This window comes from Apodemus sylvaticus, chromosome 11, assembly GCF_947179515.1.
Source record: "Apodemus sylvaticus chromosome 11, mApoSyl1.1, whole genome shotgun sequence".
In the NCBI taxonomy this organism is placed as follows: domain Eukaryota; kingdom Metazoa; phylum Chordata; class Mammalia; order Rodentia; family Muridae; genus Apodemus; species Apodemus sylvaticus.
Window position 1 is genome coordinate 21,309,489 of NC_067482.1, and position 18,272 is coordinate 21,327,760.

Genomic DNA, 18,272 nt, shown 5'->3' on the forward strand with positions numbered 1-18,272 from the left:
GCTTCTCTGACTTCTGGGACTTTCTAGTGTTTCCCCAGCCCTGGTCCTCCACCCTCCACTGCTACATATTTCTATTCATTTGATTTTCAGTTTTCATGAGTTGCCTCTACCTTTTCCACTGACTTGTTCGAGCAGCACAGAAAGCCTAGATTCTTTTCTTTCTCCTCCCATTCTGTTTATTTCAATTATCCAATATTATTTAATTTTTCTTCTAATTGTCTTTTAAAGTATTTTTGTTGTTAATTTGAATAGTCCTTTATTTACACTTGCTTAGAAATAAGAAAAGAATCAGCCACGTGTATAGGTTTTCAACAATACAAGAAGGACCAAGTAACAGAGTCTGTATGAGATCAACATTTAGCCAATAAAATGATTCTGAAAATATTTGAAAAGATAGAGAAGTATTTAAACCTGAGTATCGAAAATGCAAATTGTGTGATGTCTATTTCTCTACATGGGGGAGAGAGGTGTATAGTTATAGAAATGTAAAGTTTAAATATCACAGAATAATAGTGGCAGGAATATATGAGGATAATCAATTGTTTTGTGATGAGATTCAAGTTATTTTGCTTACTGGATAGAATATCAGACTGCCTTCTGAATGGTATATTATACTCACAGAAATATAAAATGACCTTTTAGCCTTTTTATCAGAGAAACTTTTTGTAGTGGGCAGTGGTTAATAGCGACTTATAACTGGTCAAACCGTAGAGAATAAGGGGCTTTGGAGCTCTCATCCCTGAAACATTGAATGCACACACAAGGACATACACACAAGAACATGCACACAAGCACACATGCGCACATATATGTCAGCAGACAACATAGAGAAGAAAGGGGTGGAAAGACTGTAAGAGAGTGGGGAGGTCTGCAGCAAAGCAGTGTCTCTGGACCTGACAGAGTTGTCACACTGTGTCACCAGGGAGGCTGTGGTTGCCTGAGAAAGGCCCGACCCTGCTCCTTCCTGCCTTCTTCCTTGAGAACTTGAACTCCATCTGTCCACTGGCTTATTTGATGCGCAGCATATTTTGGAAACACCGGGAATAGAGAAATCAGTTTTTAAACCTAGGGGAGTCTCTCCAGGTGCCCATGTTGAGCTTGTCCTGCACATTAGATTTCTGGATTTCCAGTAACTGATATTCTAAAGCTGAATTCTTCGATGTTAAGTCTTTAAACTCCTTCATAAACATCTCCTTGACTTTTTCCATCTCATCAACCAGTTTCTGCTTTTCTTCCTCCTCCCATCTAACAACTAACTTCTGAAAGTCCTCCTCATTTCCTTTCTGCATTTCATAGTCTTTAGAGCATCGGACTCCGTGGGTGTGCTGGGCCGACTCCAGCTGGGTCTTGGTGAACTGCAGCTGCTCCTTCAACATGTTGATCTCCTCCTGGATATTGTCATTGCGTGCCTTCGCATTTCTCCCAGGACAAGAATCTGCCACGTGGCGGCGATGGAGGTGGCTCTGTAGAAAAGCTTGGTTCATAAAGGCTTTGCCACAAAAACGACACTGGTAATGGCTGGCGTGGGCCTGGCCCATCATCAGCTGCTGGCCAGACAGCATCCTTTTCCTGCGCCTACACTCCTGCTTGAGAAGTCTGATATCCTCAGCCTGCTGGGTGAGCAGCTGTCTGTTCTGCTCAGAGCCACTCAGACTCAGGCGTAACCGCTCCTCCACCTCGCTCAGCTGTGAGGTGAGGAACTCCTGAGAATGCACCAGGTACTCGATGGTGAGCTGTGCCAGGCGGGTGAGCTTCAACAGCAGTGGGTCCACCTCCGACTGGCAGTACGGGCACTTCTCATTCTCCAGTTTGCAGAAGGTGATGTTTATGATGTTCTCCTGAAGTGTCAGGACATCCATAGTTCCCACCACCTTGTCCACATCAATGGTGCCCAGCTGCCTCCGGTCTATGGTCTCCAGACGAGGTCGGAATTGGAAGAACGGCAGGGATCCAGAGGCCGAGTTGGGGATGACACAGGTCCTGGGGGCTGCACCTCCCTCTGGAGCGTCAAGTCTCCGCTGGCTGTTGGACTGAGGGTAGCAGCTGTGTTTCTGGAAGGACATTCTTGAAAGCCCAGCCACTGCCTACAGTCCGGCTGGAGGAATAGGGCAGTCTTTCTTACCTGGCCGGGTCACCTGTGTCGTCCCACGACACCCAATGTGAGCAAGTGACAGTCTGGACCTCTGATGCAGCAGTTGCAGCCTGAAACCTCGATGTCCAGAACGTTGCCATGGCAGCACGTAGGCCCTTAGGGCCTGTAGGAGCTTAAGGCCTTTCCTCTGTGGAGCGTTCAGACTGCACCTGAGGACCTTGCAACCACAGAGAGCTGCGATCTGAAGAACTTAAAAATATTACAGCAACTTGCACACCATGCGACTCTCACTTTGGGAGTTTTTATGGTGGTATTGGTGTGGGGGTGGGGGGTGGGGAAGGCATTGCCTGTGGTTTCCATAGAGATTGACCAGCTGAGGAAAAAGCCGGGCATCTTTTTTTTTTAATTTTTTTATTCAATATAATTTATTTACATTTCAAATGATTTCCCCTTTTCTAGCCCCCCCCTCCCCGAAAGTCCCATAAGCCCCCTTCTCTCCCCCTGTCCTCCCACCCACCCCTTCCCACTTCCCTGTTCTGGTTTTGCCGAATACTGCTTCACTGAGTCTTTCCAGAACAAGGGGCCACTCCTCCTTTCTTCTTGTACCTCATTTGATGTGTGGATTATGTTTTGGGTATTCCAGTTTTCTAGGTTAATAACCACTTATCAGTGAGTGCATACCATGATTCGCCTTTTGAGTCTGGGTTACCTTACTTAGTATGATGTTCTCTAGCTCCATCCATTTGCCTAAGAATTTCATGAATTCATTGTTTCTAATGGCTGATTAGTACTCCATTGTGTAGATATACCACATTTTTTGCATCCACTCTTCTGTTGAAGGATACCTGGGTTCTTTCCAGCATCTGGCAATTATAAATAGGGCTGCTATGAACATAGTAGAGCATGTATCCTTAATCTTAATTTATTGATATATTTATTTACATTTCAAATGATTTCCCCTTTTCTGGACCCCCACTCCCTGAAAGTCCCATCAGTCCCCTTCCCTCCCCCTGTTTTCCCACCCAACCCTTCCCACTTCCCTGTTCTGATTTTGCTCTATACTGCTTCACTGAGTCTTTTCAGAACAAGGCCAATGAAATTCTTAGGCAAATGGATGGAGCTAGAGAACATCATACTAAGTGAGGTAACCCAGACTCAAAAGGTGAATCATGGTATGCACTCACTAATAAGTGGATATTAACCTAGAAAACTGGAATACCCAAAACATAATCCACACATCAAATGAGGTACAAGAAGAATGGGGCCGGGCATCTTTTAATTCACAACAAAGGATCGGACTAACCCTGAGGACTTTTTTTTTTTTTTTTTTTTTTTTTTTTTTTTTTTGGTATTTCTCTGGTTCTTCGGTTCCATCCATTAGGCCAGTAGGATCAGGGAAAGCAAGGGGTCGGGGTCGTTGATCACAGAAGTATTACCAGATTTTAGTACAGGTGGAGGAAAAAATAAAGGGCTTGTAGACTGTGCACAGTAGTTGCATGAATAAATACGTTGACTCAATTGGGTGCCTAGTTAAGGAGATAATGGTTCCAGGCCCCATATCCCTTATTTTTCTCTGGCTGTAGCCTCTTAAAGGGGATGAACCCTTGCTCTGGGTCATAAGCCTGTGAGCTGTTCTATATATTTATTTATATATGATGGACCAAAATAGACTTTCCAACTGGGTTCCCCCCCCTTTTTTTCATCGAACCCATCATATAAACTAGTACTTTCTAATCATTCCCTGCTCTACATGTTCTTGTTGATTATCAGAGAGGAGCAGTTTCCATAAGACCCTTACTATGTACAGCTGTTTGAATGCCCATTTAAAGCCTCAGGCTACTAAACTTTACATTTTTCCAAAATATTCCTTACATTCTTGCAATTAGTTCAGAATTTCTCAACATTTGGCCTACAAAGGTTACTCTTCAATGTTCAAAAATTTACAGATTTAGAGCTGGGGAGAGTACAAAATGTTAAGGAGCACAAGTCTTGTGTAGTGACGTACAACTATTAACTGTCCCAGGGGTTCTGTCGTCCTCTGCTGGCCTTTGTAGGTACTGCAGGCAGATGGAGCGTAGACATGGCGCAAACACCCACATCCAAAAGTGAAGGTTTATGAGTAAAATATTCTAAAGAATTGTCATTGTTTTCCTTCAAATTCAAGAAAGAATATTTTTCTAGAAATTTATAATTTTCATAGTTTTTGTTGTCTCCTCTGTCTGTGCCTACCCTACCCTGATCCTTGATTGTCTTGGTAGTCACAAGTTCCTTTGGTACCCAGGCTGGCCGCGAACTCTGGCTCTTCTTACAATGGGAAGGCAGTAAGATGCGTGCCACTAGGTCACATTCACCCTTTCACACCCTTTAAAGTCTGTCTTAGCCGTGAGTGAACTTTAGATTTGATGAGTTATAACAAGCTCTCTGTGAAGGGATGAGACAGGAGGCTGCCTCAGGAAATGCTCCCTTTAGATGTGGATGTGAGAACCACCATTGCCGGAGATTTGGACCTCAACACAACTGGGAAAATGACTTCTTATTCATCCTGAACAATAAGTAAAATTCTGTTTAACATATCACATGTTGAAGATCAAGTAAATAATTTTAGTTTAATAAAGTAACTTGGGGAAAAGATACAGATTTTTGTCTTAGGGTTTTACTGCTGTGAACAGACACCATGACCAAGGCAAGTCTTATAAGGACATTTAACTGGGGCTGGCTTACAGGTTCAGAGGTTCAGTCCATTATCATCAAGGCAGGAACATGGCAGCTTCCAGGCAGGCATGGTGCAGGAGGAGCAGAGTTCTACATCTTCACCTGAAGGCTGCTAGCAGAATACTGACTTCCAACCAGCTAGGATTTGAGTCTTAAAGCCCACGCCCACAGTACCACGCCTACTCCAATGGGCCACACCTACTCCAACAGGGTCACACCTTCTAATAGTGCTACTCCCTGGGCTGAACGTATACAAACAATCACAGATTCCCACTAATTCCCCCTCTCCCTCCTGTGAAGACTTCATTAGAGAAGCTGGTGAGGTAAACTAAGGGAACAATGTGGAGTAACAGAAACTTGTTGAAGAAAAAGGGCATATATTGTATTTATTGGCACAAGAACCTTAACAGAAAGCAAGTTGATCAACACCCTGAAGACATTTGTTATTAAATTAGGTTGTCAAAGAAACCCTCAGAGTAAAAGGCTTCACTGACTGTTTCTGTCCTCATGTAATTAATTCTTTTAAATAGACAGGGTTTTATATTTAATTATAATCTAAAATACTAATTGCTTGACTGAGAGAATCTTTTATTTTCTTTCATTTTTGAGATTCTTTTGGGATCTGACTGACAAAATATTTTCAAAGTGTGTAAAGATGTTTGATGTATATATTTACACATTTTAAATATATGTATACATAGGTACATAAATATATAATAGCATATACATATAAATGCATACATAGTATAAAAATATTACTATTAATTGAACTGACATTTATTTCACTGTAAATGATTTTTAGGGAGTGGCTATCCTTAAAGTATGGTCTCTCCATAAGTTTCTAGTAGAAAAACATTAATATTTGGTCATCTAGTTGCCGTTTTTGTCTCTAGAACGTTTTATCTTCTAACTGCATATTTATACACTCTGAACACTATACCAAGCCCCCATCCTGTGGTAACTGTTATTCCATTCGCTGCAAAATAACGAAGTCCAAAATAGCAGGGCTCCACCCTTCTGAGCAGGAGGTAAACGTTGATAGTCCAAGGATGTAAAGCCCGCTTTTCATATTATTGGAGGGAATCAGGGCTACAACACTTATTTCCAGAGAGGAAAATCGTGCATGTCTCTACCTTGACTTTCCTATTTCTGTTTGGAATGGTGCAGCATTGGTAACCTTCTGAATGGGAACATTTGAGTTAGCCTGTCTCAGTCTTATCATGGGGCCACCATGTGGGGAACTGGTCACTTGTTTTGTTCACTGTTCAGGAGTAGGAGACAGACGCCTCATTCTGATGCAGTGAAAGGTAAGGAACTTGAGATTTTTCTGATCTGACAAGAAATCGACTGTGCTGTTCTTTGTGGGAAGAAAACTAAGATGTTGGATTTTAACTAGGATGGTAAGATGTGCTGAGATTTGCTGTGTATCCACCAAGCTAAGATTTCTCAGCTTCTCTTTTAGTCCACAGGGTGCATGTGACTGCATATCAAAGAACCGAAGGTGGGTAGAAGCCAAAAAATGGCAGTTGGAGGCAGAGACTGGAATAAATTTCCCCAGGGCACTCCATGGCACATACTGCCAACACTGATTTTTAAGTAGGTAAAATTGCTTTTGAGCTTTTGATCGTCCTACCATAAGAAAATAGATTTCTTTCTTTTTTTTATAAACTGCACATTTTGTGGTGATTTGTTGCAAGAGTTAAAAGAAAGTACTAAAATCACTGTTCAACCTCACAATTGTTGCCTTTCCTTCTCAGCAATAGTCAAAGTCCATAATTTCTTGGTATGTTCTTTCATCTTTCTGCAAATGCCTTGTAACTATTTAATAATTGGCAAGCCTTGTCTTTAAAGTAAGAACACTATTTGTAAGATGACTGTCAGAGCTTAATCTTTGTGAGGAGCACGGAATGGCTCCTGACACAAGCACAATGAAAAATTGTTTAGAAAAGTTGATGACATTTTGAAGCCAAGAAAATGGCCAGGGGCTGGGAGTGAGTGGTCACATGGTCTTTAGGAGAAAGGATTTAAGAACAAAAGGTAACCATGTATTTGTGTTGCATTATCCTAGAGCTGGTTTGAAGAAAGGTACTATTGCTGCATACTTAAATTGGTTTAAATTTCTGTACCTAGACCTATAAAGTATATATTTTATCATTTGAACTGAAAATAAAGCATTTTATCAATATTATTTTGTGATAGGTCTAAAGAAATCTGACACAAACCAACAAATATGGAGACACTGGTAGTTTTAATGAAACATAGTAAACTATTTGTTGAGAAGAGAAAGAACATTTAGATTTCTTTTGGTTTGTTCATCGGCATCTGTAAAACAATAAAATAACATGTCAGCTTTGTATAATAAACTGTCAAATTTCTTACATCTAAAGCAAAGTTGTTTTTCTTTACTCATGAGTTCATTATAAAGAACTACATAGAATAGTCATCTAAAAGTACTCATCACAATACATATTTAAAAGAAACAATGCTTTCTCTTTTGTTTGCATACAGATGCAGCATTCATACAATTATATATTCTTATAGCAATTAATAAGCATCCATGTAACAGTTTAAAACACAACATTTCAGTTTATTTGAATGCATATGTAGATATCACAAACCATGGCTTGGAGTAGCTATGGATTTAGCTACTCTTGTAGAAGTGAAAGAGATTTTTTCCCCCATCTTAATAGACTGTCTAGAAAAGCAGGATTTCCCCCTTTACCTATTTCACACTGAGTATCTTACAAGAAAGAAACTTGATATGTATGCCTATGAGAAATTGTTAAATGAATCAAATATCTTGCTATTATTCACTAATAGACTTTTCATCTTAAATACTAGTAAAATAAAATGTCACATAACTTAGCTGGAGTCAAGGTTTTAAGGACAAACTGAAAATGTCCAACGTCCTTAGGATGGCTATTTGTTAGGGTCATCACTGATAGTGCTAACTGACATCACATTTATTCTCAGTATAACATGGATGGCACCTCAGTAGAATTCCCTATTTCCTTGTCTAGTGGACATTTATAATCATAACCTGGTCATAATTTGGGGTAGCACAGAGGCATAAGGATTTGGAAATAGTTTATTCATTTTATTTTACTTATTTTTAGTTAGATAGGAAGTGAGGAGATCAGCTGAGCACTTTGGCCTGTGCCTTTCTTCTTAGGACAGTGTGTGAGGTGAGATGGAGGATCGGGAAGTGGGTGAGGGTGGTGAATGGCCCGCAGGCCATAACGGACAGAACGTCTCATTTCAGTCTCCTTCCCCGTTAGAGGAGCTGCTTCCTAAAGGACGGGCATCATTGCGGGGTAGTAAGGTCATAGTCAATTTGGATCAGTTTAAAGAAGAGTTTTCTATTCTAGTAACAGCCTGAAAATTTTACACAGGAAATAAATTCATCATGTCTTAACTTCTGAGGAACTGGTAACTAGCAACCACACCCCATTTTCTCATTTCACACATGTATGCATGCACACACACATACACACACACACATACACACATGTGTGTATGTATATATGTCTTTTTCAAAGGTAGTTTCAGCTGAGGAAGTGTACTGTAGTTAATCCACAACTTCCACAACTCTATTATGTATGGCTTACAGAAACAAATGAATATCACTTTTCAAAAACAATCTCACTTCTCTACCTAAAACGAAAAAGGGTATTTTCACTTATGATCCAATATACTTCACTTAGTAGCACTGGGTCTTTCTTTTCTAAATAATCTAGGTATTCTGAGATGCTTTATAAAATTTCCAGAGAAATTTGCTTGCAGACAAGATGGCTAACATAAAGATGGTTTTGTCTCTTGTCTGAAATAAAGCATACGTTTAAAATTAAAGGGAGGGGCTGGGTGTGGTGCATACCTTTAGTCCCAGCACCCAGGAGGCAAAGGCAGGTGGATCTCTGTGAGCTCTAGTCTAGTCCTGGTTACATAATGAGATAGTATCTGAAAAGAAAAATAATTATGAGGAAGAAGAGGTTCCCCCTGTTGTGAAGAATCGTTGTTATTAAGATACAGGACACAGAAAAAAAAAAAAAGACCAGTAAGTGTTTCAGCATGTAGCCTGCACAGAGTTTTAGGGATTACATATTATAGATTAAATGCTGTGTGTTTTCAAGTATATGTCTCTCTCTTTCTGTATGTGTGTGTGTGTATTATATATGCATAGTATATGGGAGAAAATCCTTAATTCCTATAATATGATGAATTAGTTAAATTTATCTAGCTAATCACTTTAAAACTATTTTTTATATGTATAGGAATGTTTTCTGTATTATTTATGCATATATGTATATGTATCACAACACACACACACATACACACACACACACATACACACACACACACACACCATACCTCACGCATCTTGGGGCATGTGAAGGCCAGAAGAGGGTACTGGATCCCCTGGAATTAAAGTTACAAATGGATATGAGCCTCTATGTGGGTGCCTGGAATTGAACCCAGGTCCTCTGGGAGAATAAATGCTCTTAACCATTGAGCCATCTGTGCAGTCACCCACCACTCATCATTTTTACCTAATAGGAAGTTCATCAAAGATGTGAGATATGACAAGATGGGAGAGGAAACAAGATGAATCAGGGCTCTAATGGATACATTCAAATATTCAATTCCTGAAAGTTCTTTTTATGGGTATATGGTAATGCCCTATACACTTTTTAATATCTGCAGTTTATCTGTTGACTGTCCACTAAAAGACTAGACTGTAATCCTTAAGTGGGTGTGCTCCTTGTACAGAAGGTATGTGCTTTCCCGCCTATAAACCCCGTATATTGCAGTGGTTCAAGTGGGTAACTTACCTGGTAAAAAAAAGGCTGTGGTTCTTGGCTAGCAGATTTGAGCTCGAGAGGCTCAGGTCCCTCCGGCTTTGCTTCAGTAGGCTCAGCTGTAATAAGTTTTCCCACGAAGGACTGGCTTGCCAGGAGTTCAGCAGAAGGAGGTTGGCCTGCGGCAGAATCTGCTGCAGGCAGCTTGGCTTCAGCAGCAAGGCCTGTAGCTGGGAAAGCCGCCGGCAGAGACTGTGCTACAGCAGGCTCACCTGAAGTAGGTTTGTTTTCAGGAGGCTGGCCTGCAGGGGATTCAGGTAGTAGAGATGGTGCTCCCATAGACATGGGTAGAGAGAGTTCAGGCGCCATGGGGTGGGCTGCAGCAGGCACAGCCACCTCTAATTGGGGAGGAGCCGGCTCGGGTGCACCAAACTGGACTGGGGCAGGTTCGGGTGGAAATGGTTTGGGTTCAGAGGATGGCACGGGTGTTTCAACTTTGAGTGCTGGAGGCAGACCTGAATTAGGTTTGTCTACAGGGAACTCAGGTGCCAGACCCTCGCCTTCAGGGGAAGGTCCAACAGGTGAGACGACAGAAACCTTCGGAGGTATGACAAAGGGGTATGGCCTGGGAGGAAAGGGTCGGGGAGGAGGCAGAGGAACAATTGCAGGACCATTTAGTGGGCCATCAGCGGGGTAGTTAAGACTTTGGTATACATAGCGAAGTTTAGAGGCAGTGGGAATCCAAGGATATAGAGAGAGCCCTCTTTCAAGCTCAGAATTTCCAGGGAATTTGGTGATGGCATTTCCTTGTTGAGTGTTAAGAGGAGGCAAAAGAAAAGGTGGCAAATTATCATTCCATAGGCCAAACGGGATATTCAGAGATGGATTAAGTGGGTAGCGATTTCCAAAGTAATCCTAAACAGAAGGAAAGGAGTTCATTGTAGTTGACCGTTTATACATGTAGCTGTATTTATCTCTGCTCCTACTGTGGTCACATATGAATAACGTTTTTAAAGGGGCATCTATTTAGTCTTCAGAACAACTAATATGCACCCATATTTATCGAAATGAAAATAGTTTGAGAAAAATCTAACAAATCCAAGCTGAAGGAGAAGCACTTTGTATAGAGGTGAAGGATACACTGCCTAGGATAGGACCGGCGTAGCTGAGATCTGCACTGAATGCGGGTCAGAAGACTAACATAGGATGCAGGTCCGGGCCTTCCAGCCTGGTCTCCACCATGTTCTGTACCTGTGCCTGTTGCACCGGACACCCCCTTCCCTGTAAATTGTCCTCCTTGAAGCCTTCAGTTCCACATTTTTCTTTCAGGTGTAGTACTATTTGTGACCTGTGTCCTAGATTTGTCATGTTTCCTCAAACTTTTATTTCTTTCAAGGTATTGGTATCAGAAGGGCAGGCAGGAAATACGGAGAATGACCCTGGCGTTTCATATAAACATTTCCCAGTGATATTTCTGTTTTCAGTGGGTATTTTAATAACATTGGTCGTGAATTTAACCATCGAATTTCAAATTCTTTCTTGTGGTAGGACCTCTACCTATTCCTCTGGTGGTTCTACTAGATTTATCTACTCCATTCTGGAAGACTGCCAGGGACCTCAGGTCACATCGTTATGTAAGAATCCACAGAAAACAGGGACATTTCTTACTCATGTGCATATAATATTTTATCTCCTATCATAAATGTTTCCCCCCTGGTTTGCAAATCAGGACCTTAGAAATTGGTCACTTATATAGCTACAGCTTGACTGCCATTCAAAGAATTATACTCAATGTTTCTCATGCCCAGAATTGTCTTATTTAGATGCATGCCAAGGTAATTTCCTAATAATAGACTTCCTATGGACACAGATTCAGTTTTCACAATTTTTCTTTTTGTCAAGTGCTGCCTTCCTTGTTAATTATACTTTTTATAATGTCAAACTCTATAAGTTCATGTTTCATTTGAACCCACTAGAATGTGTTAAGAGGAAGCAAAAGAAAAGGTGGCAAATTATCATTCCATAGGCTAAACGGGATATTCAGAGATGGATTAAGTGGGTAGCGATTTCCAAAATAATCCTAAACAGAAGGAAAGGAAGGAGTTCGTTGTAGCTACATTTACTTGCATAATCATGGTCAGGATGCCAGTGTGGATAAAAAGTTTTGTGATGCACGAGATGTGCATGCACAGTGGGTCCATGAACGAAGGGAAGTGAAAATGTCTTTAAATGAAGCCCCTAGTCCTTAAAAAAACACAATAAAACCGAATTATTCAACATTATTTAGTGTTATCTAAATAATAAGTGATATCTAAAAAATAGTACACTCTACATATTAATAGATTTAATTACCAAAAATACAAAAGATGTGAATTCACCTTACCTCTTCAGTGGATGAGGGCGATTTCTGAAACAAAAGATTTGTTGTAAAGTTGATACCATGGAAAGCAAAACACTTCAAATCTCTGCTTACAATTGGAGGAGCTGTGAGTAGCAACATTTCTGGAGTTTTATTTTTTAGGAGCTATCAACAGTTGCCCTGTCTTCAGTTTCCCTATCACTATCTATGATCTTATTATTAAAATTTTTTCTTCTAAAAGAGAATCTCCTTATGTGGCCCTTGGGCCAGGCCCTTTATATGTAGATTGTATCATGATGTCATCATGTAGCCCGTATGCTCAAAACAATGGCAATCCTCCGAGCTGGGCCTCAGGTTCTAGGGGCATAGGCATGTAGGTACCATGGTGTCTGACTTTCAGTCAGCATCCTTTAGATGTGATGTGATACCGGACAGTGCTAGTGAGGAGAAGAACCCAAGGCTCAGTGAGACGATGGCTCTCAGGTGGTGGGGGTGGGGAGGGAATCACTACTACTCTTCTGATAATTGAGCATAGAATAACAGAGACTTGTAATGAGACATTGCTATATCCATTGACTAGTGTATTGCTCAGCTTTTTGCATTAGATATTAGTTAACACAGAGACCTGCAACTGGTCAATGTGCAGACAGGGAAAGACCATGGAGCGCTTAGCCTTTAATGAGATGTCTTTATCAAACCCCTAGACTCAAGCATCAGGGATATATTGAGAAGAGGAGGCAGAAAGAATGTAAGAGCCAGAAGTGGTGGAGGACTCCACGGAGTGGTGGAGGATTTCCAGACACCACACCGATCCACACATTGACTCAGACACTGTGGCAGCATGCATGAGACCTGTGAAGAGGAGGAAGTGGACACTAAGTCCTGCCCCCCGCCAAGAAGAAGTCTGCAATTGGTGCTTGCTGGAAGAGGGAATGACTGTCTTCCTCCAATGGAGTGACATGCTCACTGCAGGGCAGGCCTCACTCATGCTCAGGAGTACTTTACTAACCCAAAACAGACGCTCTGTTTTTTTGTGTGTGCTTTTCTTTTGTTATTGTTTAGTGTTTTTTGTCTTCCTGATTTTGTCTTGTTTTGTTTTTCTGGTCTTTTGGTTTTTTGAGTTTTTCTGAGAGAGAAAGAATATGAAGTTGGATGAGTAGGGAGATGGGGAGAATCTGGGACGACTTGGGGTGGGCAGGAGGGAGGTAGGAGATCAAAATACATTGTATGAAAAAATTTAAAGAAACAGAATGTTATATAAATAAATAAAATGTAAAGATTGACATGATATACAGGGCCGAGGAGAAGGCTCAGTCAGCAACGTGTCTGTTGTGCAAACATGATGACCTGCATTTTATCTCCAGCTCCCATATACAAGCAATCGGGGGAAGAGTGGTAGATATGATCAAAATCCTTGTAAAAAAACTCAAAGAACTAATACAAAGTAAAGGGTACTGTGTATATGGAATTATCTAAAGGAAAAGGTGCAGACACAGAGGTGTGCACCGCTAATACTAGTTTGAAGTGCGGGGAGTGTAGGGCCTGCCAAGAGGTGGATAGCTACAGTTTGTTGACCAGCTAGCCTGGCCTCGCCATGGACTAAACAAGAGAAGAGATTTGACTGAAAACATAAGGTAGAGAGCGACTGAGTAAGATGCCAACCTAACTGTCTGTCCTCTGCAGCAGTGTCCACACACACTACCACACACATGCACAGCCCCTATGAGCCCCGTATACACAGAACACCGTGAACATTCAGGGACTACTGTCCACCCAGTTCCAGTGTTTTTATACTACCACTTCAATTTTTTGGTTCACAATCTATTTAGAAACTCTCAAGTACTAGAGCCAAAACATTTGATTCATTTTTTATATCTACTTTCTTGTTTATGACAGATATACATTATATCTCCTTCTGTGCTTCCTATAAAATCTTAGCTATGAAATGAGGCCTTCTGCCCAGCTTCTCAGTAAATTTACATTTTTCCAGGGTCTTTGAAATATTTTTTGAAATATTTAATTTTTTTGAAATAAGTTTTTTCTTGAATAGTATTATGTGACAGACAGACAGACAGACAGACAGACACACACACACACACACACACACACAGTGCTTGCTCTCTGATATGCTGGCTGTAGGCATTAGGATCCTAGCTATCAAAAACTGCAACCAGACCAGCCAAACTTTCCATTTAAAATTTGATATTACTTTCCAATTTTATATTGATTTTTATAAAATTAATAATCACAAAGTTTTCCACTGATTTTTTTCCATATTCCCTAAGGGAGTGAGAATTTTAAAATAAATAACATTCCAGGGCAGCCCCAGGGGCAAGTGTTAGTTACTTTTATTATTGAAGAACACCCAGAATCTGATGATGACTGTTAATGTAAAATTTGAATATATTAATGTTTCAATTTTGAAAAGTTTCAAAGGATTTTAGCTGCTTTGTCAGAAGTTTTGCTGTTTTTCTTCAGAAGCTTTTACACCTCAGACCCTTTGTTAAAATTTATATATTTATTTATTGATTTTAGTGTGCTTTCCGATCTACCCATAACACACAGGTGGCTAAGGATACTTGTAACTTTCCTAGCACACATCTGTCATCAGATTTTGAGATAAAAATTATAAAGTACTGAAGAAAATCAAATATTGGTAAGTGCATTTGTCGGCTACATGAAATGATTCATGATTATTTGCTGCACAGAAATCACTCAGCTCCTTGGCATATGTACTCATACTAATTGTAGTTTTCAGTATCTAGATGAAATTCAGTCCAGCATGATGGTAGATGCCTACAATCCTAACCCCTGGGAGATGGAGGTAGGAGATGGAAAGTCAGGGTCAGGCTTAGAAACAGATTTAAAGGCCAGTCTGGGCCACATGAGACACTTTCTCAACCTTCTTAAAAGAAAGATCAACCCATATACAAACACAAAATATAATTGAATATGTAGTGGTTTAACATCTTGTTTTCTTCTGTTCTAATCTTTCATGCCATCATTTTCTCATTGGTTATATCACCTAAGTACCAATGAAGAAATATCATAGAGGCGTGAAGGTAAATCAGGACATAACAAACTTTGATTCCACCATAAAAGGAGTTCATCCCATGCTTCTGGTTATCAGAAATGAAGGCTTGCTGGCAAATACATTTGGAATGAGTATATTTATATTCTATAATTTTTTTCACCTTATCTGAAGAAACTAATAAAACAGTATTTTAAGAGCAATTAAAGTCATTGCATTGCTAAGAAAATAGAAAACCTTTAAATGCAAATATACTTTAATGATAAAATAATAATTTTTAAAGAAATTGAATTGTTTTACCTTATGAATGAAGGGATAACGTCTCTAAAAAAAGAGAGAGAAATATTTTAATGTGGTTATTTGAGAACACTCGCATTCAGACTTTCCTTTTACTGAAGAATTTGCATCATCTTATCACAATTATTTTCTTGACTATGAGTCCCTGGTCTGAAGCCTGACATCATAATCATTATGATGTTTTCGACAGGAACTTTTATTTTGGCTAAAAAGAGTTTACTTTGCAGCATTGTGTATGTAGGAAAATCTTTGCAATGTGAGAGGCCGTTTGGCTCTTATTCGTATGTGTTGTTTTACCACTCTAGTGTTGCTGTGTGTGTATGTGTGTCTGTATGTATGTGCGTGTATGTGTATGTTTGTGTGTATGCATGTGTATGTGTGTGTATGTGTATATGCATGTGTGTGTATATATGTATGTGTGTATATGTGTGTATGTATGTATGTATGTATGTTTGTGTGTACGTGTGTGTGTGTGTATGTGTGTGTGTGTCTATGTTTGTGTGTGGTCTAGTGTCATTTTGTAGACCTATACATTATTTTCTAATAAAACTTTGTTATGTCTCCTGAATTCACTATAGAAATTGTGACTTTGGAATTCACCATAGATAAAGTACCATACAGAATAAAAGCTAGTGTAGGAAACTCAGCATATACTATTTTAAGAATTTCAAATTAATTTAGGTACATTTAAGGGACATAGTATTTTGAAATTTAGCCAAGATGCTAATAATAATTAGAAGCATTGAGTAGTCTGAATTTCTACTCAATCTTAGTCATTTTGTTAAGCACATTCATTAATTGTCTTATCTAGCATTTAAACAATTACTCAGAGTATATTTTCCTACATTTCCAAAGAGAGAGTTTAACACACTCATTTGCTAGAATTAAAACTGTTTTCAACCCCACACCTTTATCTCCAGCACCTAGGAAGCAAAGGCAGACAAAGCCCCAAGCTTGAGGCCAGCTTGGTCTCTGTCAGGAGTGCCAGGCAAGCCAGGACTACACAGTGGAATTCTGAACGAGAAACTGATCTAGAGCCTCATCAGTTCACCTTACACTGAACGTTACCATGTCCATTCCTTTGGCCCTTTTGAGCATCCTTTGTTTCTCTACTAGGATTTCACTGTCGAGAAAAACCTGCTAAAACTGTCTACACAGGATTGTAGTTCCCTATAATGCTTTCTCCTTCCTGTTTCCTGATCTGATCTCAGTCCATTCAATGCTGTTGATCTGTTCCACAGTTTTTTTCCTTTTCTTCTTTTCTTTTCTTTTTTGTAAATTGGATATTTTCTTTATTTTACATTTCAAATGTTATCCTCTTTCCTGGTTCCCTGCCCTCCAAAACCCCCTAACCCATTCCTGCCCCCCCCCCTGCTTCTGTGAGGGTGCTCCCCTACCCACCCATTCCTGCCCCTCTGCCCTGGCATTCCCCCACACTAGGGCATCGAGCCTTCCTAGGACCAAGGGCCTCTCCTTCCGTTGATGGCAGACAAAGCCATTCTCTGCTCCATATGCAGCTGGAGCCAAGGGTCCCTCCATGTCTACTCCCTGGTTGGTGGTTTAGTCCCTGGGAGCTCTGATGGATCTGGTTGATTGTCATTATTGTTTACAATCCTATGGGGCTGTAAACCTCTTCAGCTCCTTCAGTCCTTTCTCTAACTCCTCCATCGGGGACCCTGTGCTCAATCCAATGTTTCTCTGTGAGGATCCTCCTCTGTATCTGTCAGGCTCTGGAAGAGCCTCTCAGGAGACAGCCAGGTTTTAGATCCACATTATCTGGCTTTTGAAGATTTCCTTTCAAGATGTATACACTGCCACATTTATTCCCACAACCTGATGACTCGTATAAGCACTATACTCACTTCATCTTCAGTTTGACTCTTCACCAACACATACTTGATATTTATACCCATTGCTTGAAAGTTCAGTTACTTACCCTCTTTGCAAAAGCAACACATACGATGCAGGCCCAAAGAAGTAACCTCATCTTGATGGAGCCTATGAACATGAATAGTAGAATTTATTTTTTTCAGAACGTATACAGAATGTTTTAAGTTATTTCTCTCTGAGAGAGAAACAGATTTTAAGTGGGCTGACTTTACTAGGCTGACGAGGAAGACACTGGACAGAAAAGATGTACTGCTATTTAACTGCTTTCAGCATGGCTTGGCAGGGAAGGCACTAAAGCCCATTCTCTTTGATTTCTCTTTTCAGTAATTCTGACTAAATTTTCTTTACATGGAACTCAACTCACTTTTTTTATTCAAGGGGGTCTTTTGCAATTTGTCTTGGAGGACATACTAGATAACACAACTGTCTTAAGTAGTCACGTGTAGGGTACCTTATGGAGAGTTTGCATCTGAGGAATCAGTGGGAGACTGATACCATCTAACTGGAAAAATTTCTCACTTTCAGTTTTTCTTTTTCTTTTTGCCAACACACCCTTTGGCATACTAGATCTTTAATTGGCTCAAATTTTCTGTCACCTAAGAATAAAGGAGTACTCAATGTACTCAAGTGTATGCCTTGGTTAGGGTTTTTTGGTAGAACAACAACACATCTTTAATTGCTTTACTGTTGATGTTTATAGGTTTTTCTTTCTTCAAAAACATAAAGCATTTCCAGTTTGTATAAAAATATGTCTATACAAAGGGAATATTGTAGCATACTTCTGAGTTTCCAAATGTGAAAGACAGACATATTCAACCTGATGTGTTTTACTAAGAATAATAATATTAAATCATTGATTCATTTGAAATGAATGTTTAAATAATCAATATATTTAAGGTGTGTTACTGTTTATAGTTATATATTAACTGTTTTTATAATTGTTTTCATATTTTTTTCTTTATTGCTATTACCTATGGTTTTTTGGTGTAGGTAGTGATTTTAGATTATGCATGTTCTAATAATATGAGAACATTTCAAATTTGTTGGATGCAGTAGACCATGGATGGTTGCTGCTGAATCTTTAAGAAAGTGAAG

At 39.9% G+C, this 18,272-nt stretch overlaps 1 protein-coding gene and 1 pseudogene across 2 annotated transcripts; both read right to left on the reverse strand.

Moving 5' to 3' along the window:
* Window positions 1–915: 915 nt before the first annotated feature.
* Window positions 916–2,063, reverse strand: LOC127696713 (cilium assembly protein DZIP1-like; annotated as a pseudogene).
* Window positions 2,064–7,096: 5,033 nt separating this feature from the next.
* Prr27 (proline rich 27) lies at window positions 7,097–17,274 on the reverse strand. Of its 2 annotated transcripts, XM_052199789.1 has the most exons (5): window positions 17,224–17,274; window positions 15,291–15,314; window positions 11,984–12,007; window positions 9,634–10,515; window positions 7,097–7,126 (listed from the first exon to the last, which is right to left on the reverse strand). In XM_052199789.1, exons 1-5 carry the CDS (start codon window positions 17,272–17,274, stop codon window positions 7,097–7,099), a joined length of 1,011 nt encoding a protein of 336 aa, XP_052055749.1. The 2 variants fall into 2 exon arrangements, with proteins under 2 accessions (XP_052055749.1, XP_052055750.1); XM_052199790.1 differs by lacking the exon at window positions 15,291–15,314.
* Between the last annotated feature and the right edge of the window lie 998 nt (window positions 17,275–18,272).